The sequence below is a fragment of the Rhagoletis zephyria genome, unplaced genomic scaffold (genome assembly GCF_001687245.7).
Source record: "Rhagoletis zephyria isolate East Lansing unplaced genomic scaffold, Rhagoletis_zephyria_1.1 Rzeph_scaffold_00098, whole genome shotgun sequence".
Taxonomy (NCBI): domain Eukaryota; kingdom Metazoa; phylum Arthropoda; class Insecta; order Diptera; family Tephritidae; genus Rhagoletis; species Rhagoletis zephyria.
Window position 1 is genome coordinate 103,753 of NW_016157182.1, and position 20,355 is coordinate 124,107.

The following is a 20,355-nucleotide window of genomic DNA, read 5'->3' on the forward strand; positions in this document are numbered from 1 at the left end:
TATAACGGTAATTTAGAGAAATACGAAATCCTCGATAAATCAGTACATATAAAAGCTACTTTATTCGAAATTGATGGTTGCAACAATTCTTTACCGAGAAATACGTTTATGATAAAATTTTGGAAAATGGGCGTGGCACCGCCCACTTATTATTACATATATGTATCTCGCTAACCGTTCTAGCCATTTGTACCAAACTCGGTATGGTTATTGTGCTTGCCACATAAAAGCAAACCGTTGAAAATTGTTGAAATCGGACTAAAATTACGGCCGCTTTTCATATAACGGTAAATTTCAGAAATTTTTAAATTTCAATATTTCGAAATTTAATTATGCTAGTTTACTTAAAATTTATACACCCGCTTATCATGTAGCGGTAGCTTTCGGAAAGGAGGAAAACATATATTTAATACTTGTGCCGGGTATTTAATGTTCGGCTCCGCCGGAACTTAGACTTTCCTACTTGTTTTATTTAGTATTTTTTATTAGTTTTATTTTTTTAACAATCTTTAGATTTTAATGTTTAAAAAACGAAAAAAATTCAGTTTTTTTCAATACATTTGTATGATTGTTCGCGCCTAACTGGTAACCCTATTGTAAGGACCTGCTAGTTGGGCAGTACTTATCGGAGTTTGTAAGTTCTTGCTAGTTTGGTAGCACTGAGTTGTAAGCTGTCAAACCATGCTTCCGTTTTACTCTATTATTAAATCGCTTTCATCAACATAAAACGTGTATATTTTTTCATCTGGGTTAATCCGCTAAATTGTAATCGAGTTTCGACCGCTTTTAATCGCTAACATTCTGGTCCTTCGCGCCGGATCTCGAAGTCATGTTATTTTAATTGCAAACCGCGCGACTTACGCTATTTCTGTAAATTTATAATTATCTACATTCGCGTTGCCCTTACACGCAAATGTCTTCGCTCAAAATCCGCGATTCCGCTTTAAACTCCATTAAGCGACATTTGCAGTCGAGTAAAGCAGATGTGCTTTCGGTGGACGTCGAAGTGCTTTCCACGCATCTACAATTATTGGAAGAGCAGTGGGTTCGTTTTTGCGAAGCTCAACAAGAAGTGGAGCTGTCATGTGGCGACGAGAACGCTCCTATGGAGGAACAATCGCGCATACAATGCGAGGAGTGGTACATAACTGCTAAGGCCAACTTTAAACGGCTTATGTCATCGCACATACAACCACCACCGCATAATCCTGTTCCGGTTGCACATGCATCCACGTCGCTGCCAAAGATGCAGTTGCCCTCGTTTTGTGGTGATCCTACGGAATGGTTATCCTTCCACGACTCATTTTGTTCGCTGGTTAACGCGAACGCAACCCTGTCGGATGGGCAAAAACTGCAGTATCTGCGTAACTGCTTGAAAGGTGAAGCACTTAATTTGGTGAGTAGTTTGTCAGTGTGTGACAGTAATTATCGTGAGGCATGGGACTTGTTGACCTCAAGGTACAAGGTCATACGAGTCATGGTGGACAGTCACATACGGGCTCTGTCATCTATAGAAAAGGCGAGCAAAGACTCCGCTAAGGCAATCAAGCACGTACTTAATGCTACATTGCAGCACATCGGTGCGCTACGCGCGCTTGGTCGACCAACCGAGTTCTGGGATGACTGGCTCATCCACCTAACTGTATCCAAATTAGCATACGAAACCCGCAAACAATGGGAATTGTCGCTTGTGGCTGACGAGTTACCGTCGTTTAACGCTCTTCGTGAATTTCTCGAAACTCGTGCACGCTCTTTGGAGATGCTACCGCTTGCGCCTGCCAACACGAAGGTAGTTGCGAAGAATGTTCTACACACAACATGTAGCCAAGGAGAAGCATGCGACGTCGGCAAGGCGTCTGCTTGCGCTTATTGCAGTGGCGACCACAAAATATACGTTTGCTCAAAGTTTAGCCGACTCGACGCAAATAGTAAACTTTCTGCCATCAAATCTCAAGGTGCTTGCCTAAACTGCCTTAGCAAAGGGCACTTTCTTGCGAAATGTCGCAGTTCATCATTGTGCCGCATGTGTCGGCAACGCCATCACACGCTGTTGCACGCAAGTTTCAACAACCAACAGGAATCAACCGCTACGAACGCAACAAGCCAGCACGTTAGTGTCACGTCACATTACGCTGATGCTGATCGTGTCACTTTGTTGGCAACCGCCGCAGTCTTAGTACAAGACGACGCTGGTCGTTGGCAACCAGCTCGCGCCCTCCTCGATAACGGCTCGCACGCCTCATTCATAACTGAGGCCTGCGCTCAACGACTTCGACTTCCCAGACGATCTTCATCCGCTTACGTCACAGGTATAGGGGCTACCCAAGGTGGCCGTACAAAGGGAGAAGTAACCCTACGCATATCACCGCGATCATTAGACGCAAACTTCCAAGTGAGTTCATTCGTGTTACCCAAAATTACTAATGATCTTCCATCCACCGCTGTACCGACACCACCGTGACCACACATTCTGGATTTATCGCTGGCTGACCCAAGTTTCGCCAAACCTGGTCCAGTTGATATCCTTATAGGCATGGACGAAATGGACAAAATCCTACTAAATGGGTTAAGAAAGGGCCAACATGGCACTCCAATGGCGCAAAACACTGTGTTCGGTTGGGTATTGCTCGGGAACGCGGCCAATTTACTAAAGCAGCCCACATCCATAACCACCTTACACTGTGACACGCAACTATCCGAGCTGGTCAACAAGTTCTGGGAACTCGAAGAGTTACGCACGAGAAAGCATTACACTCCGGAAGAACTCACCTGTGAACAACTTTTCGAAGACACTACCAAGCGAGCTAACGATGGTAGATACGTCGTGCGCTTACCGTTGAAGAAATCCGTACCGATAGGTGAATCTAGAAGCATTGCAGTCCGAGCATTACTCCGAATGGAGAAGAGGTTTGCTGCTGACGAACAACTCTATCGAGAATATTGTAAGTTCATGGAAGAACTTCTTGACTTAGGCCATATGGAGCAAGCTGGTGCCGTTACAGGCGACACGTACTACATGCCGCACCACGCCGTGGTAAAACATTCAAGTGCCACGACTAAGCTCAGAGTAGTATTCAACGCGTCCATGAAGACGTCATCCGGAAACTCGCTCAACGATGCTCTGATGGTAGGGCCGCAGCTACAACAAGACCTATTCTCCATACTAGTTCGTTTCCGCACGCATCGCTATGGGCTGATCGCGGACATCGAGAAGATGTACCGCCAGGTTTACGTAGCAGAACAAGATGCTGACTATCAACGTATAGTATGGCGTGAGAACTCATCACAACCCATTTGCGATTATCGTCTTCTGAGAGTAACTTATGGAGTGGCTTCGGCATCGCATCTTGCTGTGAAATCGTTACATCGCGCTGCGCTGGATGCAGGCGATGCATACAAAGGGATCGCTGATGTCATTACAAGGGATTTCTACATGGACGATTTGTTAACGGGGTCGGACTCCCTGCATGACTTAATCACGCTGCAGAAAGATGTCGCCTTCGTATTGTCTAAGAGTGGTTTTGAACTGCGAAAATGGGCCACGAACTGTCAGCCGTTACGAGAACGAATACCGCACGTTTCCAAGCAAGTTTCGCATCTTTTAGCTGAAGGAAATGAAATCCGAACTCTGGGTTCCGTTTGGCACACCGATAATGATTTACTTTCTATTGCTGTCAATCTACAAGAATTACCTGACAAGATCACAAAACGCGTGTTTCTATCCGACTCAAGCAAGATATTCGATCCGCTTGGATTAGCCGCGCCCTGTACAATTCGCGCTAAAATTTGGTTACAAAGGGTATGGCGTTCAAATGTAGATTGGGACGAGTTAGTACCACTGAATGTAGCAGAAGATTGGTTGGCGCATCGAAGTGAGTTACCTAAACTTGCATCGCTTAAGCTGAAGCGTTGGCTGGGCACGGGCTCAGTGGTCGACGCGGAATTCCATATCTTTACGGACGCTTCGGAAGCTGCTTATGCGGCTGCGCTTTATTGCCGGACGCAAAACGCAAACGGTGAGATAGAGGTGGTATTAGTTGCCGCCAAAACCAAGGTAGCGCCTGTGAAGGTCATTTCGTTGCCGCGCTTAGAACTATGCGCTGCTCATTTAGGCGCAAGGCTGGTACGGCAAGTTCAATCTAGCCTCGCCTGTAAGCTCGGTAAGCTGTACGCGTGGACAGACTCCACAGTTACGTTAGCGTGGTTACAAGGTACTCCAAGTCGCTGGTCCGTCTTCGTTGCAAATCGCGTTGCGGACGTACAGGAAGTGTTGCCGGCAAATCACTGGAGACACGTCGCGTCGGAACATAATCCTGCTGATTGCGCTTCGAGGGGCATCACGCCTTCTCAGCTGCTCGCGCATCCTCTAGTGGTGGCATGGGCCGCATTGGCTGCGAGCTCACAGCGAACCTTGGCTTAATCCCTCAATACAGCTCAACACCAACCTCGAACTGAAGTCAAACAAGATGTCGCATCTAACGCAGACCGCTGGCGAATGGGATATTTTGACCAGATACCACTCGTTCAACATACTCAAGCGAGTAACCGCTTACGTAGTCCGCTTCGTAAAAAACTTACGAATTGCCGCCTCTCGCTCTAACGCAGATAAACGAAGACTGGGTCCGTTAATCTGCGCAGAAATTCAAGAAGCCGAATTAGTTTTGGTAAAGTATGTTCAATCTAACGCCTTCGAGCAAGAAGTTTTTAATTGCAGTTCAAGGAAGCCGGTACCCGTTCGGAGCAGTCTTATACGTTTACAGCCGTTTCTGGACGCTAAGGGCGTCCTACGTGTAGGAGGTCGCATCGAAAATTCTACACTTTCCAACGATGCTAAGCATCCAATAATACTGCCAAAGGGGTCTTCGTTGGCAAAGATAATCGCTGCCGAAGTGCATATCACAACGCTACATGCTGGGCCTCAAATAATGCAGGCTACGCTTCAACGTCGATTCTGGGTCCCCGGTATTCGAAGCCTCGTTCGAGCCATATATCGTAAATGTGCTCGCTGCAAACGTCTCAATCACAAGCCGCTGCAACAGCTCATGTCCCAACTTCCGCTCAGCCGTGTAACTTGTGCACTTTAGACGAAAAATAAGAAGATTATAAATTTTTGGAAAATGGGCGTAGCCACGCCCTCTTATGGTTACATGTGTATATCTTGGTAACGCTGCACCAATACCAAACGGCCGAAAATTTTTAAAATCGGACAATAACCACGCCCACATCCCATATAACGGTAATTTAGAGAAATACGAAATCCTCGATAAATCAGTACATATAAAAGCTACTTTATTCGAAATTGATGGTTGCAACAATTCTTTACCGAGAAATACGTTTATGATAAAATTTTGGAAAATGGGCGTGGCACCGCCCACTTATTATTACATATATGTATCTCGCTAACCGTTCTAGCCATTTGTACCAAACTCGGTATGGTTATTGTGCTTGCCACATAAAAGCAAACCGTTGAAAATTGTTGAAATCGGACTAAAATTACGGCCGCTTTTCATATAACGGTAAATTTCAGAAATTTTTAAATTTCAATATTTCGAAATTTAATTATGCTAGTTTACTTAAAATTTATACACCCGCTTATCATGTAGCGGTAGCTTTCGGAAAGGAGGAAAACATATATTTAATACTTGTGCCGGGTATTTAATGTTCGGCTCCGCCGGAACTTAGACTTTCCTACTTGTTTTATTTAGTATTTTTTATTAGTTTTATTTTTTTAACAATCTTTAGATTTTAATGTTTAAAAAACGAAAAAAATTCAGTTTTTTTCAATACATTTGTATGATTGTTCGCGCCTAACTGGTAACCCTATTGTAAGGACCTGCTAGTTGGGCAGTACTTATCGGAGTTTGTAAGTTCTTGCTAGTTTGGTAGCACTGAGTTGTAAGCTGTCAAACCATGCTTCCGTTTTACTCTATTATTAAATCGCTTTCATCAACATAAAACGTGTATATTTTTTCATCTGGGTTAATCCGCTAAATTGTAATCGAGTTTCGACCGCTTTTAATCGCTAACATTCTGGTCCTTCGCGCCGGATCTCGAAGTCATGTTATTTTAATTGCAAACCGCGCGACTTACGCTATTTCTGTAAATTTATAATTATCTACATTCGCGTTGCCCTTACACGCAAATGTCTTCGCTCAAAATCCGCGATTCCGCTTTAAACTCCATTAAGCGACATTTGCAGTCGAGTAAAGCAGATGTGCTTTCGGTGGACGTCGAAGTGCTTTCCACGCATCTACAATTATTGGAAGAGCAGTGGGTTCGTTTTTGCGAAGCTCAACAAGAAGTGGAGCTGTCATGTGGCGACGAGAACGCTCCTATGGAGGAACAATCGCGCATACAATGCGAGGAGTGGTACATAACTGCTAAGGCCAACTTTAAACGGCTTATGTCATCGCACATACAACCACCACCGCATAACCCTGTTCCGGTTGCACATGCATCCACGTCGCTGCCAAAGATGCAGTTGCCCTCGTTTTGTGGTGATCCTACGGAATGGTTATCCTTCCACGACTCATTTTGTTCGTTGGTTAACGCGAACGCAACCCTGTCGGATGGGCAAAAACTGCAGTATCTGCGTAACTGCTTGAAAGGTGAAGCACTTAATTTGGTGAGTAGTTTGTCAGTGTGTGACAGTAATTATCGTGAGGCATGGGACTTGTTGACCTCAAGGTACAAGGTCATACGAGTCATGGTGGACAGTCACATACGGGCTCTGTCATCTATAGAAAAGGCGAGCAAAGACTCCGCTAAGGCAATCAAGCACGTACTTAATGCTACATTGCAGCACATCGGTGCGCTACGCGCGCTTGGTCGACCAACCGAGTTCTGGGATGACTGGCTCATCCACCTAACTGTATCCAAATTAGCATACGAAACCCGCAAACAATGGGAATTGTCGCTTGTGGCTGACGAGTTACCGTCGTTTAACGCTCTTCGTGAATTTCTAGAAACTCGTGCACGCTCTTTGGAGATGCTACCGCTTGCGCCTGCCAACACGAAGGTAGTTGCGAAGAATGTTCTACACACAACATGTAGCCAAGGAGAAGCATGCGACGTCGGCAAGGCGTCTGCTTGCGCTTATTGCAGTGGCGACCACAAAATATACGTTTGCTCAAAGTTTAGCCGACTCGACGCAAATAGTAAACTTTCTGCCATCAAATCTCAAGGTGCTTGCCTAAACTGCCTTAGCAAAGGGCACTTTCTTGCGAAATGTCGCAGTTCATCATTGTGCCGCATGTGTCGGCAACGCCATCACACGCTGTTGCACGCAAGTTTCAACAACCAACAGGAATCAACCGCTACGAACGCAACAAGCCAGCACGTTAGTGTCACGTCACATTACGCTGATGCTGATCGTGTCACTTTGTTGGCAACCGCCGCAGTCTTAGTACAAGACGACGCTGGTCGTTGGCAACCAGCTCGTGCCCTCCTCGATAACGGCTCGCACGCCTCATTCATAACTGAGGCCTGCGCTCAACGACTTCGACTTCCCAGACGATCTTCATCCGCTTACGTCACAGGTATAGGGGCTACCCAAGGTGGCCGTACAAAGGGAGAAGTAACCCTACGCATATCACCGCGATCATTAGACGCAAACTTCCAAGTGAGTACATTCGTGTTACCCAAAATTACTAATGATCTTCCATCCACCGCTGTACCGACATCACCGTGGCCACACATTCTGGATTTATCGCTGGCTGACCCAAGTTTCGCCAAACCTGGTCCAGTTGATATCCTTATAGGCATGGACGAAATGGACAAAATCCTACTAAATGGGTTAAGAAAGGGCCAACATGGCACTCCAATGGCGCAAAACACTGTGTTCGGTTGGGTATTGCTCGGGAACGCGGCCAATTTACTAATGCAGCCCACATCCATAACCACCTTACACTGTGACACGCAACTATCCGAGCTGGTCAACAAGTTCTGGGAACTCGAAGAGTTACGCCCGAGAAAGCATTACACTCCGGAAGAACTCGCCTGTGAACAACTTTTCGAAGACACTACCAAGCGAGCTGACGATGGTAGATACNCTAAAATGTAAATATCTAAGCCAATTGGTTAGACTTGGTTATCGAACTTACCCTCTGCATTTGCGAAGGTGTAAAGAATAATATGCAAGTGGTTTTATAACGGCCTTCGGCGGCCTTTACTTTTCCTACTCTTTAATTTATTTTTTTAATTAATCAAAACGACGAATTTTCAGAATAAATTTGCTTATACCAATGTGGACATAAATTGCGTTATGACCTCTGAATCTATAGCGGAATAAGTGTAACTTTTTATTTATAAAGTCAATTTGCAATTATGCAAATATTTATGAGTGCAATTAGCAATCTTTTAATTTAAATTTCAGCTTTTAAAATAGAGTTTTCAAATAGGCGGCGTTGACTTACCTTTTTTTGTTTGTTTTCATATGTTAATGCTTTAATAAATACAATTTCTATTTGAATGTATTGTCAGGAATGTATTCCAAGTACTATTAAGTAGATTTATTTTGGAACGAATTTCCGTCATCCCTTGTCAAGTTTGGTTTGCAGACAAACCGGTTTCGGCGTTGTGCCATCTTCAGTGTCATTTTTCGTTTAATGACCCATAGTTATGGTCAAAATAAAGTGCACTGTAAAGTGTGTTGCAGTTTTTTTACAGATATCCCATTGAAATTTAAGCAAAAAAGCTGCAACTAACTTTACAGTGCACTTTATTTTGACTATAACTACGGGTCAATCACTTTAATCCTATTTTTAGGTAATTTAAAACAGTTAAATTAAAACAGGTTAGGGAACTTCCTATTCTTCTTAAACGGAATCGCTATATCTATAAATTATTTTATACTTTTTAGTTCTTGTTGTAATAAAAGCGTGTTTTAAGTTTTTTAACTATAATTTTATTTTCTACTTTTTAGTCTTTTGAAATCTTGCAGTTAATATTATACTACATTTGACCTTAACAAGGAAAATTTTCAATATATTTCAATTTAAATAGGTAATACACCTATTCTGAATATAAAGCAAATTTGAGCACACNAGTCTTTTGAAATCTTGCAGTTAATATTATACTACATTTGACCTTAACAAGGAAAATTTTCAATATATTTCAATTTAAATAGGTAATACACCTATTCTGAATATAAAGCAAATTTGAGCACACATGCCGAATTTTTAATTATATAGACTCACGCGCCACATAACTGCCAACATTTTTTGTGTAGTTATTTCTTTTCATGTAAGCAATATGCATTCTAAATGTGAACTTAATCGGATCATAAATATGGTTTTTCCAAATATCTCGACTCCTGCGCCACCTGTCGGCAAAATTTTTTGCGGATTTATTTATTTTCATATAAGTCATATATTTTCTAAATATGAACCACATCAGACTATAAATGCGGGTTTTACAAATAACTCGACTCCTGCGCCACCTATCGACAACATTTTTTTCGGATTTATTTCTTTTCATATACGTAATATATGTTCTAAATACGAACCAAATCAGAACATAAATGCGGGTTTTACAAATATCTCGACTCCTGCGCCACCTAGCGGATTAAAACATCTTTTAAAATGTATTGTCCTCGAGTTCTGAGCTAAGTTTGAAGTTTCAAGTCTGTAGCTCTTCGGGAAGTTTGTTAAATATTGACTGCAAAGTTCCAGGACATACAAAGATACATACATACATACAAGTGAAGTTAAATAAAAGCTTGTAAAATGACCATAATTCAGAAAAATTACAAATAAATTTTCGTTCAGAATTTTCCCCATGAAAATGGGAAAATTTTAGAAAACGCATAGTGCCATCGCATAGTCCATACAAAAATCTATAGAAATCATAGTTTTCGAATTATTTTCCCTATTTTCTGTCTGTATCGCAGCTAGTCGAAAGGTAGCTTGTTTTGTACCGCTAAGGGCGCTGGGACATTTGACGTGAATTGCCCCATTTATATAAACATATTTGAAAAGAAACCAAAATAATTTAAAAAGTAGTAGTTATGTAAAAAGGGGTATCTACATATGTATTGCTTTATTTTGGTACTTTTCAGTCCGATATTTGCGTGGTGGTCACACGAGGGAAGCAGATCATGGATAAGTATTCAAAATTTATAATATGTATTTAAATGATAAATAACAAATTCCTTTATGTAATAAGGGAGCACTATTATATTAAAACGGCCAATAACCTTTAGAAACTGCAATATGTAACCAATAGCTCGATTTGTTACTACCTGGAACATATTATGCTATTGGAACTAGTAATGTAACTAGTACGAAAGCGACAATTGTAACCGACACCGCTGCAGGGTATGTATGCCCTTTGGCCGCGCCGCTCAAAGAGTCGCAATGGCCGAGTGGTCAAAGCATTAGGCTGGTAGCCGAGAGGTTCCGGGTTCGAGTCCTCCTCGGGCGTAGAGGATTTTTTATTTTTTTATAACCGAGCGCACTTGTGCACAAGGGTATTATAACTTTGTTCACATAACGGTTGTTTGTAACAGGCAAAACGAATCGAGATAGATATAGACAAATGTATACATAAATGATCAGAATGAAAAGAGAAATCGATTAAGCGGTGACTGTCTGTCCGTCCATGCTCTTCATTTGGGCGTAGGACGGATGGAATTGAAAATGAGCGAAATCGGACCATAACCACGCCTACCTCCCATATAACGGTAATTTTCAGAAATACGAAAACTGCGATATTTTAGTAACTACTGAAGATAATTCACTCAAAATTGATATTTACAATGATTGTTACAAGAAAAATAAGAATATTAAAAATTTTTGGAAAATGGGCGTAGCCACGCCCTCTTATGGTTACATGTGTATATCTTGGTAACGCTGCACCAATACCAAACGGCCGAAAATTTTTAAAATCGGACAATAACCACGCCCACATCCCATATAACGGTAATTTAGAGAAATACGAAATCCTCGATAAATCAGTACATATAAAAGCTACTTTATTCGAAATTGATGGTTGCAACAATTCTTTACCGAGAAATACGTTTATGATAAAATTTTGGAAAATGGGCGTGGCACCGCCCACTTATTATTACATATATGTATCTCGCTAACCGTTCTAGCCATTTGTACCAAACTCGGTATGGTTATTGTGCTTGCCACATAAAAGCAAACCGTTGAAAATTGTTGAAATCGGACTAAAATTACGGCCGCTTTTCATATAACGGTAAATTTCAGAAATTTTTAAATTTCAATATTTCGAAATTTAATTATGCTAGTTTACTTAAAATTTATACACCCGCTTATCATGTAGCGGTAGCTTTCGGAAAGGAGGAAAACATATATTTAATACTTGTGCCGGGTATTTAATGTTCGGCTCCGCCGGAACTTAGACTTTCCTACTTGTTTTATTTAGTATTTTTTATTAGTTTTATTTTTTTAACAATCTTTAGATTTTAATGTTTAAAAGTAAAAAATCATTTTACGGTGTTCAACGCTGTATGTTGTTCGCGCCTAACTGGTAACCCTATTGTAAGGACCTGCTAGTTGGCAGTACTTATCGGAGTTTGTAAGTTCTTGCTAGTTTGGTAGCACTGAGTTGTAAGCTGTCAAACCATCTTCCGTTTTACTCTATTATTAAATCGCTTTCATCAACATAAAACGTGTATATTTTTTCATCTGGATCAATCCGCTAAATTGTAATCGAGTTTCGACCGCTTTTAATCGCTAACATTCTGGTCCTTCGGCCGGATCTCGAAGTCTGTTATTTTAATTGCAAACCGCGCGACTTACGCTATTTCTGTAAATTTATAATTATCTACATTCGCGTTGCCCTTACACGCAAATGTCTTCGCTCAAAATCCGCGATTCCGCTTTAAACTCCATTAAGCGACATTTGCAGTCGAGTAAAGCAGATGTGCTTTCGGTGGACGTCGAAGTGCTTTCCACGCATCTACAATTATTGGAAGAGCAGTGGGTTCGTTTTTGCGAAGCTCAACAAGAAGTGGAGCTGTCATGTGGCGACGAGAACGCTCCTATGGAGGAACAATCGCGCATACAATGCGAGGAGTGGTACATAACTGCTAAGGCCAACTTTAAACGGCTTATGTCATCGCACATACAACCACCACCGCATAATCCTGTTCCGGTTGCACATGCATCCACGTCGCTGCCAAAGATGCAGTTGCCCTCGTTTTGTGGTGATCCTACGGAATGGTTATCCTTCCACGACTCATTTTGTTCGTGGTTAACGCGAACGCAACCCTGTCGGATGGGCAAAAACTGCAGTATCTGCGTAACTGCTTGAAAGGTGAAGCACTTAATTTGGTGAGTAGTTTGTCAGTGTGTGACAGTAATTATCGTGAGGCATGGGACTTGTTGACCTCAAGGTACAAGGTCATACGAGTCATGGTGGACAGTCACATACGGGCTCTGTCATCTATAGAAAAGGCGAGCAAAGACTCCGCTAAGGCAATCAAGCACGTACTTAATGCTACATTGCAGCACATCGGTGCGCTACGCGCGCTTGGTCGACCAACCGAGTTCTGGGATGACTGGCTCATCCACCTAACTGTATCCAAATTAGCATACGAAACCCGCAAACAATGGGAATTGTCGCTTGTGGCTGACGAGTTACCGTCGTTTAACGCTCTTCGTGAATTTCTAGAAACTCGTGCACGCTCTTTGGAGATGCTACCGCTTGCGCCTGCCAACACGAAGGTAGTTGCGAAGAATGTTCTACACACAACATGTAGCCAAGGAGAAGCATGCGACGTCGGCAAGGCGTCTGCTTGCGCTTATTGCAGTGGCGACCACAAAATATACGTTTGCTCAAAGTTTAGCCGACTCGACGCAAATAGTAAACTTTCTGCCATCAAATCTCAAGGTGCTTGCCTAAACTGCCTTAGCAAAGGGCACTTTCTTGCGAAATGTCGCAGTTCATCATTGTGCCGCATGTGTCGGCAACGCCATCACACGCTGTTGCACGCAAGTTTCAACAACCAACAGGAATCAACCGCTACGAACGCAACAAGCCAGCACGTTAGTGTCACGTCACATTACGCTGATGCTGATCGTGTCACTTTGTTGGCAACCGCCGCAGTCTTAGTACAAGACGACGCTGGTCGTTGGCAACCAGCTCGCGCCCTCCTCGATAACGGCTCGCACGCCTCATTCATAACTGAGGCCTGCGCTCAACGACTTCGACTTCCCAGACGATCTTCATCCGCTTACGTCACAGGTATAGGGGCTACCCAAGGTGGCCGTACAAAGGGAGAAGTAACCCTACGCATATCACCGCGATCATTAGACGCAAACTTCCAAGTGAGTACATTCGTGTTACCCAAAATTACTAATGATCTTCCATCCACCGCTGTACCGACATCCACCGTGCCACACATTCTGGATTTATCGCTGGCTGACCCAAGTTTCGCCAAACCTGGTCCAGTTGATATCCTTATAGGCATGGACGAAATGGACAAAATCCTACTAAATGGGTTAAGAAAGGGCCAACATGGCACTCCAATGGCGCAAAACACTGTGTTCGGTTGGGTATTGCTCGGGAACGCGGCCAATTTACTAAGCAGCCCACATCCATAACCACCTTACACTGTGACACGCAACTATCCGAGCTGGTCAACAAGTTCTGGGAACTCGAAGAGTTACGCCGAGAAAGCATTACACTCCGGAAGAACTCCCTGTGAACAACTTTTCGAAGACACTACCAAGCGAGCTACGATGGTAGATACGTCGTGCGCTTACCGTTGAAGAAATCCGTACCGATAGGTGAATCTAGAAGCATTGCAGTCCGAGCATTACTCCGAATGGAGAAGAGGTTTGCTGCTGACGAACAACTCTATCGAGAATATTGTAAGTTCATGGAAGAACTTCTTGACTTAGGCCATATGGAGCAAGCTGGTGCCGTTACAGGCGACACGTACTACATGCCGCACCACGCCGTGGTAAAACATTCAAGTGCCACGACTAAGCTCAGAGTAGTATTCAACGCGTCCATGAAGACGTCATCCGGAAACTCGCTCAACGATGCTCTGATGGTAGGGCCGCAGCTACAACAAGACCTATTCTCCATACTAGTTCGTTTCCGCACGCATCGCTATGGGCTGATCGCGGACATCGAGAAGATGTACCGCCAGGTTTACGTAGCAGAACAAGATGCTGACTATCAACGTATAGTATGGCGTGAGAACTCTCACAACCCATTCGCGATTATCGTCTTCTGAGAGTAACTTATGGAGTGGCTTCGGCATCGCATCTTGCTGTGAAATCGTTACATCGCGCTGCGCTGGATGCAGGCGATGCATAAAAGGGATCGCTGATGTCATTACAAGGGATTTCTACATGGACGATTTGTTAACGGGGTCGGACTCCCTGCATGACTTAATCACGCTGCAGAAAGATGTCGCCTTCGTATTGTCTAAGAGTGGTTTTGAACTGCGAAAATGGGCCACGAACTGTCAGCCGTTACGAGAACGAATACCGCACGTTTCCAAGCAAGTTTCGCATCTTTTAGCTGAAGGAAATGAAATCCGAACTCTGGGTTCCGTTTGGCACACCGATAATGATTTACTTTCTATTGCTGTCAATCTACAAGAATTGCCTGACAAGATCACAAAACGCGTGTTTCTATCCGACTCAAGCAAGATATTCGATCCGCTTGGATTAGCCGCGCCCTGTACAATTCGCGCTAAAATTTGGTTACAAAGGGTATGGCGTTCAAATGTAGATTGGGACGAGTTAGTACCACTGAATGTAGCAGAAGATTGGTTGGCGCATCGAAGTGAGTTACCTAAACTTGCATCGCTTAAGCTGAAGCGTTGGCTGGGCACGGGCTCAGTGGTCGACGCGGAATTCCATATCTTTACGGACGCTTCGGAAGCTGCTTATGCGGCTGCGCTTTATTGCCGGACGCAAAACGCAAACGGTGAGATAGAGGTGGTATTAGTTGCCGCCAAAACCAAGGTAGCGCCTGTGAAGGTCATTTCGTTGCCGCGCTTAGAACTATGCGCTGCTCATTTAGGCGCAAGGCTGGTACGGCAAGTTCAATCTAGCCTCGCCTGTAAGCTCGGTAAGCTGTACGCGTGGACAGACTCCACAGTTACGTTAGCGTGGTTACAAGGTACTCCAAGTCGCTGGTCCGTCTTCGTTGCAAATCGCGTTGCGGACGTACAGGAAGTGTTGCCGGCAAATCACTGGAGACACGTCGCGTCGGAACATAATCCTGCTGATTGCGCTTCGAGGGGCATCACGCCTTCTCAGCTGCTCGCGCATCCTCTTGGTGGCATGGGCCGCATTGGCTGCGAGCTCACAGCGAACCTTGGCTTAATCCCTCAATACAGCTCAACACCAACCTCGAACTGAAGTCAAACAAGATGTCGCATCTAACGCAGACCGCTGGCGAATGGGATCTTTTGACCAGATACCACTCGTTCAACATACTCAAGCGAGTAACCGCTTACGTATCCGCTTCGTAAAAAACTTACGAATTGCCGCCTCTCGCTCTAACGCAGATAAACGAAGACTGGGTCCGTTAATCTGCGCAGAAATTCAAGAAGCCGAATTAGTTTTGGTAAAGTATGTTCAATCTAACGCCTTCGAGCAAGAAGTTTTTAATTGCAGTTCAAGGAAGCCGGTACCCGTTCGGAGCAGTCTTATACGTTTACAGCCGTTTCTGGACGCTAAGGGCCTCCTACGTGTAGGAGGTCGCATCGAAAATTCTACACTTTCCAACGATGCTAAGCATCCAATAATACTGCCAAAGGGGTCTTCGTTGGCAAAGATAATCGCTGCCGAAGTGCATATCACAACGCTACATGCTGGGCCTCAAATAATGCAGGCTACGCTTCAACGTCGATTCTGGGTCCCCGGTATTCGAAGCCTCGTTCGAGCCATATATCGTAAATGTGCTCGCTGCAAACGTCTCAATCACAAGCCGCTGCAACAGCTCATGTCCCAACTTCCGCTCAGCCGTGTAACTTGTGCACGGTGCTTTCTCCACAGTGCTGTAGATTTTGCTGGGCCTTACGCCTTGAAATTTTCCCACGGAAGGGGTGCTAAGTCAACGAAGGCATACATTTGTTCGTTTATATGTATGAGTACAGGCGCAATGCACCTGGAACTAGCAGGTGACCTTTCTTCAGTTGCGTTTATCGCTGCGTTCAAACGTTTCACCAACCGAAGGGGCTACTGTCAGCATATCTACTCTGACAACGGAACGAATTTCGTTGGCGCTGAAAGGGAGTTACGCATCGCATACGAACGCTGCATCAGTGACGATAAGTTGTCGTCGTACTTCACCGATACGCATACCACTTGGCATTTTAATCCACCCAGCGCCCCTCACATGGGCGGTTATTGGGAAGTGGGCATAAAGCGCGTCAAGTATCACTTAAAGCGTGCGCTGAATTCAACACTCCTGGCTTATGAAGAATTTTCAACCGTGCTAACCGAGGTCGAGGCTTGTGTGAACTCTCGTCCTATCTGCTGGATATCCACAAACATTAACGATTTGGAAGTCTTGACTCCCGGCCATTTTTTAGTTGGCGAACCTTTGAAGACGCTCCCCGATCCCGATGTGGAAATGTTCAAGGGTTCTCTTTTCCAACGATGGCAGCTCATCACGTCAATAAGACAACACTTCTGGAAGCGCTGGCGTGACGAGTATCTTGTAAACCTTCAGCAAAGAACAAAATGGTTCCGCTCAACGCCAAATCTGCAGAAGGACGATGTGGTTGTCATACACGATAACAACGCCCCACCTACCAAATGGAAACTTGGACGTGTACTTGATAGCCACCCCGGCACCGACGATCGCGTGCGTGTTGTCAGCTTAAAGACCGCAGAAGGTGAACTCTTGAGACCCATTTCGAAACTAACGCTGCTGCCGACAAAAACTGATATATTTACTACCTGAATTTCCACTCAATTTAAAATGTTAATCTAATTTTGAACGGTCGTTCAAGGCGGCCGGTATGTTCGCGCCTAACTGGTAACCCTATTGTAAGGACCTGCTAGTTGGGCAGTACTTATCGGAGTTTGTAAGTTCTTGCTAGTTTGGTAGCACTGAGTTGTAAGCTGTCAAACCATGCTTCCGTTTTACTCTATTATTAAATCGCTTTCATCAACATAAAACGTATATATTTTTTCATCTGGGTTAATCCGCTAAATTGTAATCGAGTTTCGACCGCTTTTAATCGCTAACAATAATATTAAAGCATTTTGTTTTATTTCCTAATGAAATTCTTGTTGAACAAATTTCCTCGCTTCATTTTCGCGTTTTTTTAACAAAATGGAAAGAAATAAGTTTTTCCCCATACTTCTATTTTTGTGACCGGCTCTTAGCCAGCTGACAGATTAGTGCCTTATTTTTGAGACTAGAGACGTGAGGCAGCGTACTGAATACCAAATAGTCTCAAAATCCAAGTTCACCACCAAAAGTCACTATTAGTGACTAGAGACCGCTTACTGTTTAAAAATATTTTTGAATAGAGTTGCCACCTATTATAAAACTCATATGTATATTAATATATGTAAAGATATAATACGCGATCGCATTTTTTGAAGGTTCAAAAATGAGATGTCAAGTTAAAAAGTTTGGCCTTTACATTTGCAATAAGGTTTCACTGTTTGAGCTAAGAACTTTTTTAGCGGTACAGAGCGAGACCACTCTTTATTCATAAACGACTGGACGGCTTTTGATGAAGTTTGCTTACAATTTTGACTACCATTTGGAATATTTTAGGTTGCCACCTGTTTAATTTTGTATACGCTAGTTATTCATATTATTAGTTAAGGAAACATCAAAAGTGAATACACCAACTCTCAACGCGAAAAAAATAAATTTATAGAGCCTCGGAAAATGTTATGCAAAACTACTAAATGATTTCACATGAGATATTTGCTCTTATTTGAATAAAATCTAATGTCCATTTTTTAATTTAATTTTATTTTTACTGCTTCGCACATAATTCTAGCATTTTAAATTAAATGTAAATATTTATACAATCCATTTTCTGCTTGCTTAACACTCTAGGTTTTTTTTATATAACGCGTAAATAGAACCAAATATATGTGTATAGTACATACATACATACATAACATATATATTACATACACATATATTTTTGATTTGTAAACCAAACAACTAACAATCTCTGCTCTATTATTTGTATGTTCCTTATTCTATAATATAATGTTTGTAATGTATGTATGTATATTTGCGTTCGTTTATTATAAACTAACATCATATCAAATTACAAATAAGTATACACATATATATCCATATCTTAATATCTATTTATCTCTCCATTTTGATTTAAATTTTTTGTTATTTATATACACGGTCTTTTATTCCTATTCTAAATTTGATACGTTTATGAATTACTATGCATTTTATTTTCATGTATCGAATGCTGTCGCATCTCTCTTTAAATATTTGTGTAGTTTGAACCAGATTTCCATAGATTTGCAAAGTGGAAGTACGTATCAAATTAACTCAACCAAAAATATCAATCGTATTTCCTTTCTTCTTTGTTATCGTACCTGTACTTAAATTGAAAGTAGAGAGTATGTAGTGCCTTGAAATATCTCAGTTATTATTCATTTGGTTAGTTTTGATTTATTAAGCTTATCGATTATATACAAAGATCCTACATGCGTACCAGGGTTATTACGAATATCCGCATTCGCAACCAAAGAGCTTCCGCATTAATTAATTCGCTTTCGCATTCGCAATAATCAATACGGAGCTTTTGCGAATGCGAATGTTGTGCAAGTACACCGATAAAACGTATATCTGGCAAACAAAATGACAAATTGTAACCAATATTTTTGCCGGTGGTCGTGGGAGTTTTTGTGTAACAAACCTGGTCAAATGTCATATTTATCAACTTTTATAAACATTTCTTTAAGCATATTATTTCTTAAACTATATAATCGAGCTATCAATGGGCAGTCATACAAGTTCCCACTTCTACTTGACCTTTGACGTACGTCGTTTTAATAATACTAGTATCGCCCAGTGGTCGAAATTCAACCACATCACTTATTTTGTACACCTTTTTATTTTGCTTGTGACGATTTTAGGCTCCATCAGCACCTCTTTTCGTCTATGTCACTAATATTGTTAGGGGGGTTATATTCCATCGGTTAAATAATCTTATAATTCATAGGAACAGAAGGGAGAATTAAATTTGTATGGGAATTCGAATGCGTAGTAATATATAAGATGACACGTTGATTCTCTAACTGATATTGGGACTGAACTTTTACCAATCGGGACTTAATAGTTTTTTCTTTAAGTTTTCGCTCAAAGTGGCTCTTAGAGGGTTAAAAACTAAATTCGGCACATCTTCACTAACTCATCTTTCATCTGATATGGGTTTAATTTAAATCAATGGGGATTAAGTACCTCAAAAGTGTACCACAAAAATCATGTTTGCGTATTAAAATATAAGATGTCATTTTGCTTCTCGAGCTGAACTTGTACCAATCAGGTTTGTAAACAATTTTTTTTTTCAAATATTTTACTCAAAGTGCGTCATAGGGGGTTAAAAACCAAATTCGGAACATCTACGCCAACTCATCTTTCATTTGATATAATTTTCATTTAAACAGATTTTTTTAAATATTTTTTAATAGTGGCTCTTAGAGGGTTAAGAACTAAATTCGGCATATTCAATTCAATGGGGATTAAGTACCTAAAAAGTGTACCACAAAAATCATGTTTGCGTATTAATATATAAGATGTCATGTTGATTCTTTAGCTGATATTCGGGCTGAACTTGTACCAACCCAGCAAAAAACACGATTAACACAGAAACGAAAGTGTAAACGAGCTAGGCGATGGGAATCGCTTACCCTTNAACGAAAGTGGAAACGAGCTAGGCGATGGGAATCGCTTACCCTTTCGCTTCAAGAAGGCCTTATTTTAACATGGGCATGTCATTGGAGGTAAGCCCTTACCCGCAGCATTACCTTCAAACGAAGGGAGAACGCATGGATAAACAGAATCCAGAGAAGCGAACAAAGAATGCCTTACAGGGAAACTAATGTAGAATGCCTAGATAAGTACATACTTATTTATATATAGTTGAAAGCAGAAAATGTCTTAAAAGATTAAAATTAATTACAATTTTTATAAATCAGCTTTTATACATACATATGTATGTATTTAGGTATTTAGATTTTCTTAAAAATCGGTATGTACATATATGCATATTTAATTAAGCTTAAAATTGTACTTCCCCACTCTCGTACTTCACTTCATTGACTGACTTAAATTTCGCTGCAAATTAAACAAAGCAAAACATGATTTTTATGCGAGACAAATTTCCACAGAAAGTAACGGTAGAAAAAGAATTTTTGG

General features: G+C 42.0%; 5 protein-coding genes across 5 annotated transcripts; all 5 read left to right on the forward strand.

Annotated features, from left to right (window-relative positions):
* The first annotated feature begins 913 nt into the window (after positions 1 to 913).
* LOC108376232 (uncharacterized) lies at positions 914 to 2,461 on the forward strand. Its single transcript, XM_017632427.1, has one exon. It carries the CDS (start codon positions 914 to 916, stop codon positions 2,459 to 2,461), a length of 1,548 nt encoding a protein of 515 aa, XP_017487916.1.
* Positions 2,462 to 2,533: 72 nt separating this feature from the next.
* LOC108376242 (uncharacterized) lies at positions 2,534 to 4,420 on the forward strand. The gene has a single exon (XM_017632436.1). It carries the CDS (start codon positions 2,534 to 2,536, stop codon positions 4,418 to 4,420), a length of 1,887 nt encoding a protein of 628 aa, XP_017487925.1.
* A 1,722-nt stretch (positions 4,421 to 6,142) lies between these two features.
* LOC108376248 (uncharacterized) lies at positions 6,143 to 8,062 on the forward strand. Its single transcript, XM_017632448.1, has one exon. The coding sequence runs from the start codon at positions 6,143 to 6,145 to the stop codon at positions 8,060 to 8,062; it is 1,920 nt and encodes a 639-aa protein (XP_017487937.1).
* A 4,318-nt stretch (positions 8,063 to 12,380) lies between these two features.
* LOC108376256 (uncharacterized) lies at positions 12,381 to 13,571 on the forward strand. Its single transcript, XM_017632459.1, has one exon. The coding sequence runs from the start codon at positions 12,381 to 12,383 to the stop codon at positions 13,569 to 13,571; it is 1,191 nt and encodes a 396-aa protein (XP_017487948.1).
* Positions 13,572 to 16,095: 2,524 nt separating this feature from the next.
* Positions 16,096 to 16,902, forward strand: LOC108376267 (uncharacterized). The gene has a single exon (XM_017632469.1). It carries the CDS (start codon positions 16,096 to 16,098, stop codon positions 16,900 to 16,902), a length of 807 nt encoding a protein of 268 aa, XP_017487958.1.
* The last annotated feature ends 3,453 nt before the right edge of the window (positions 16,903 to 20,355 follow it).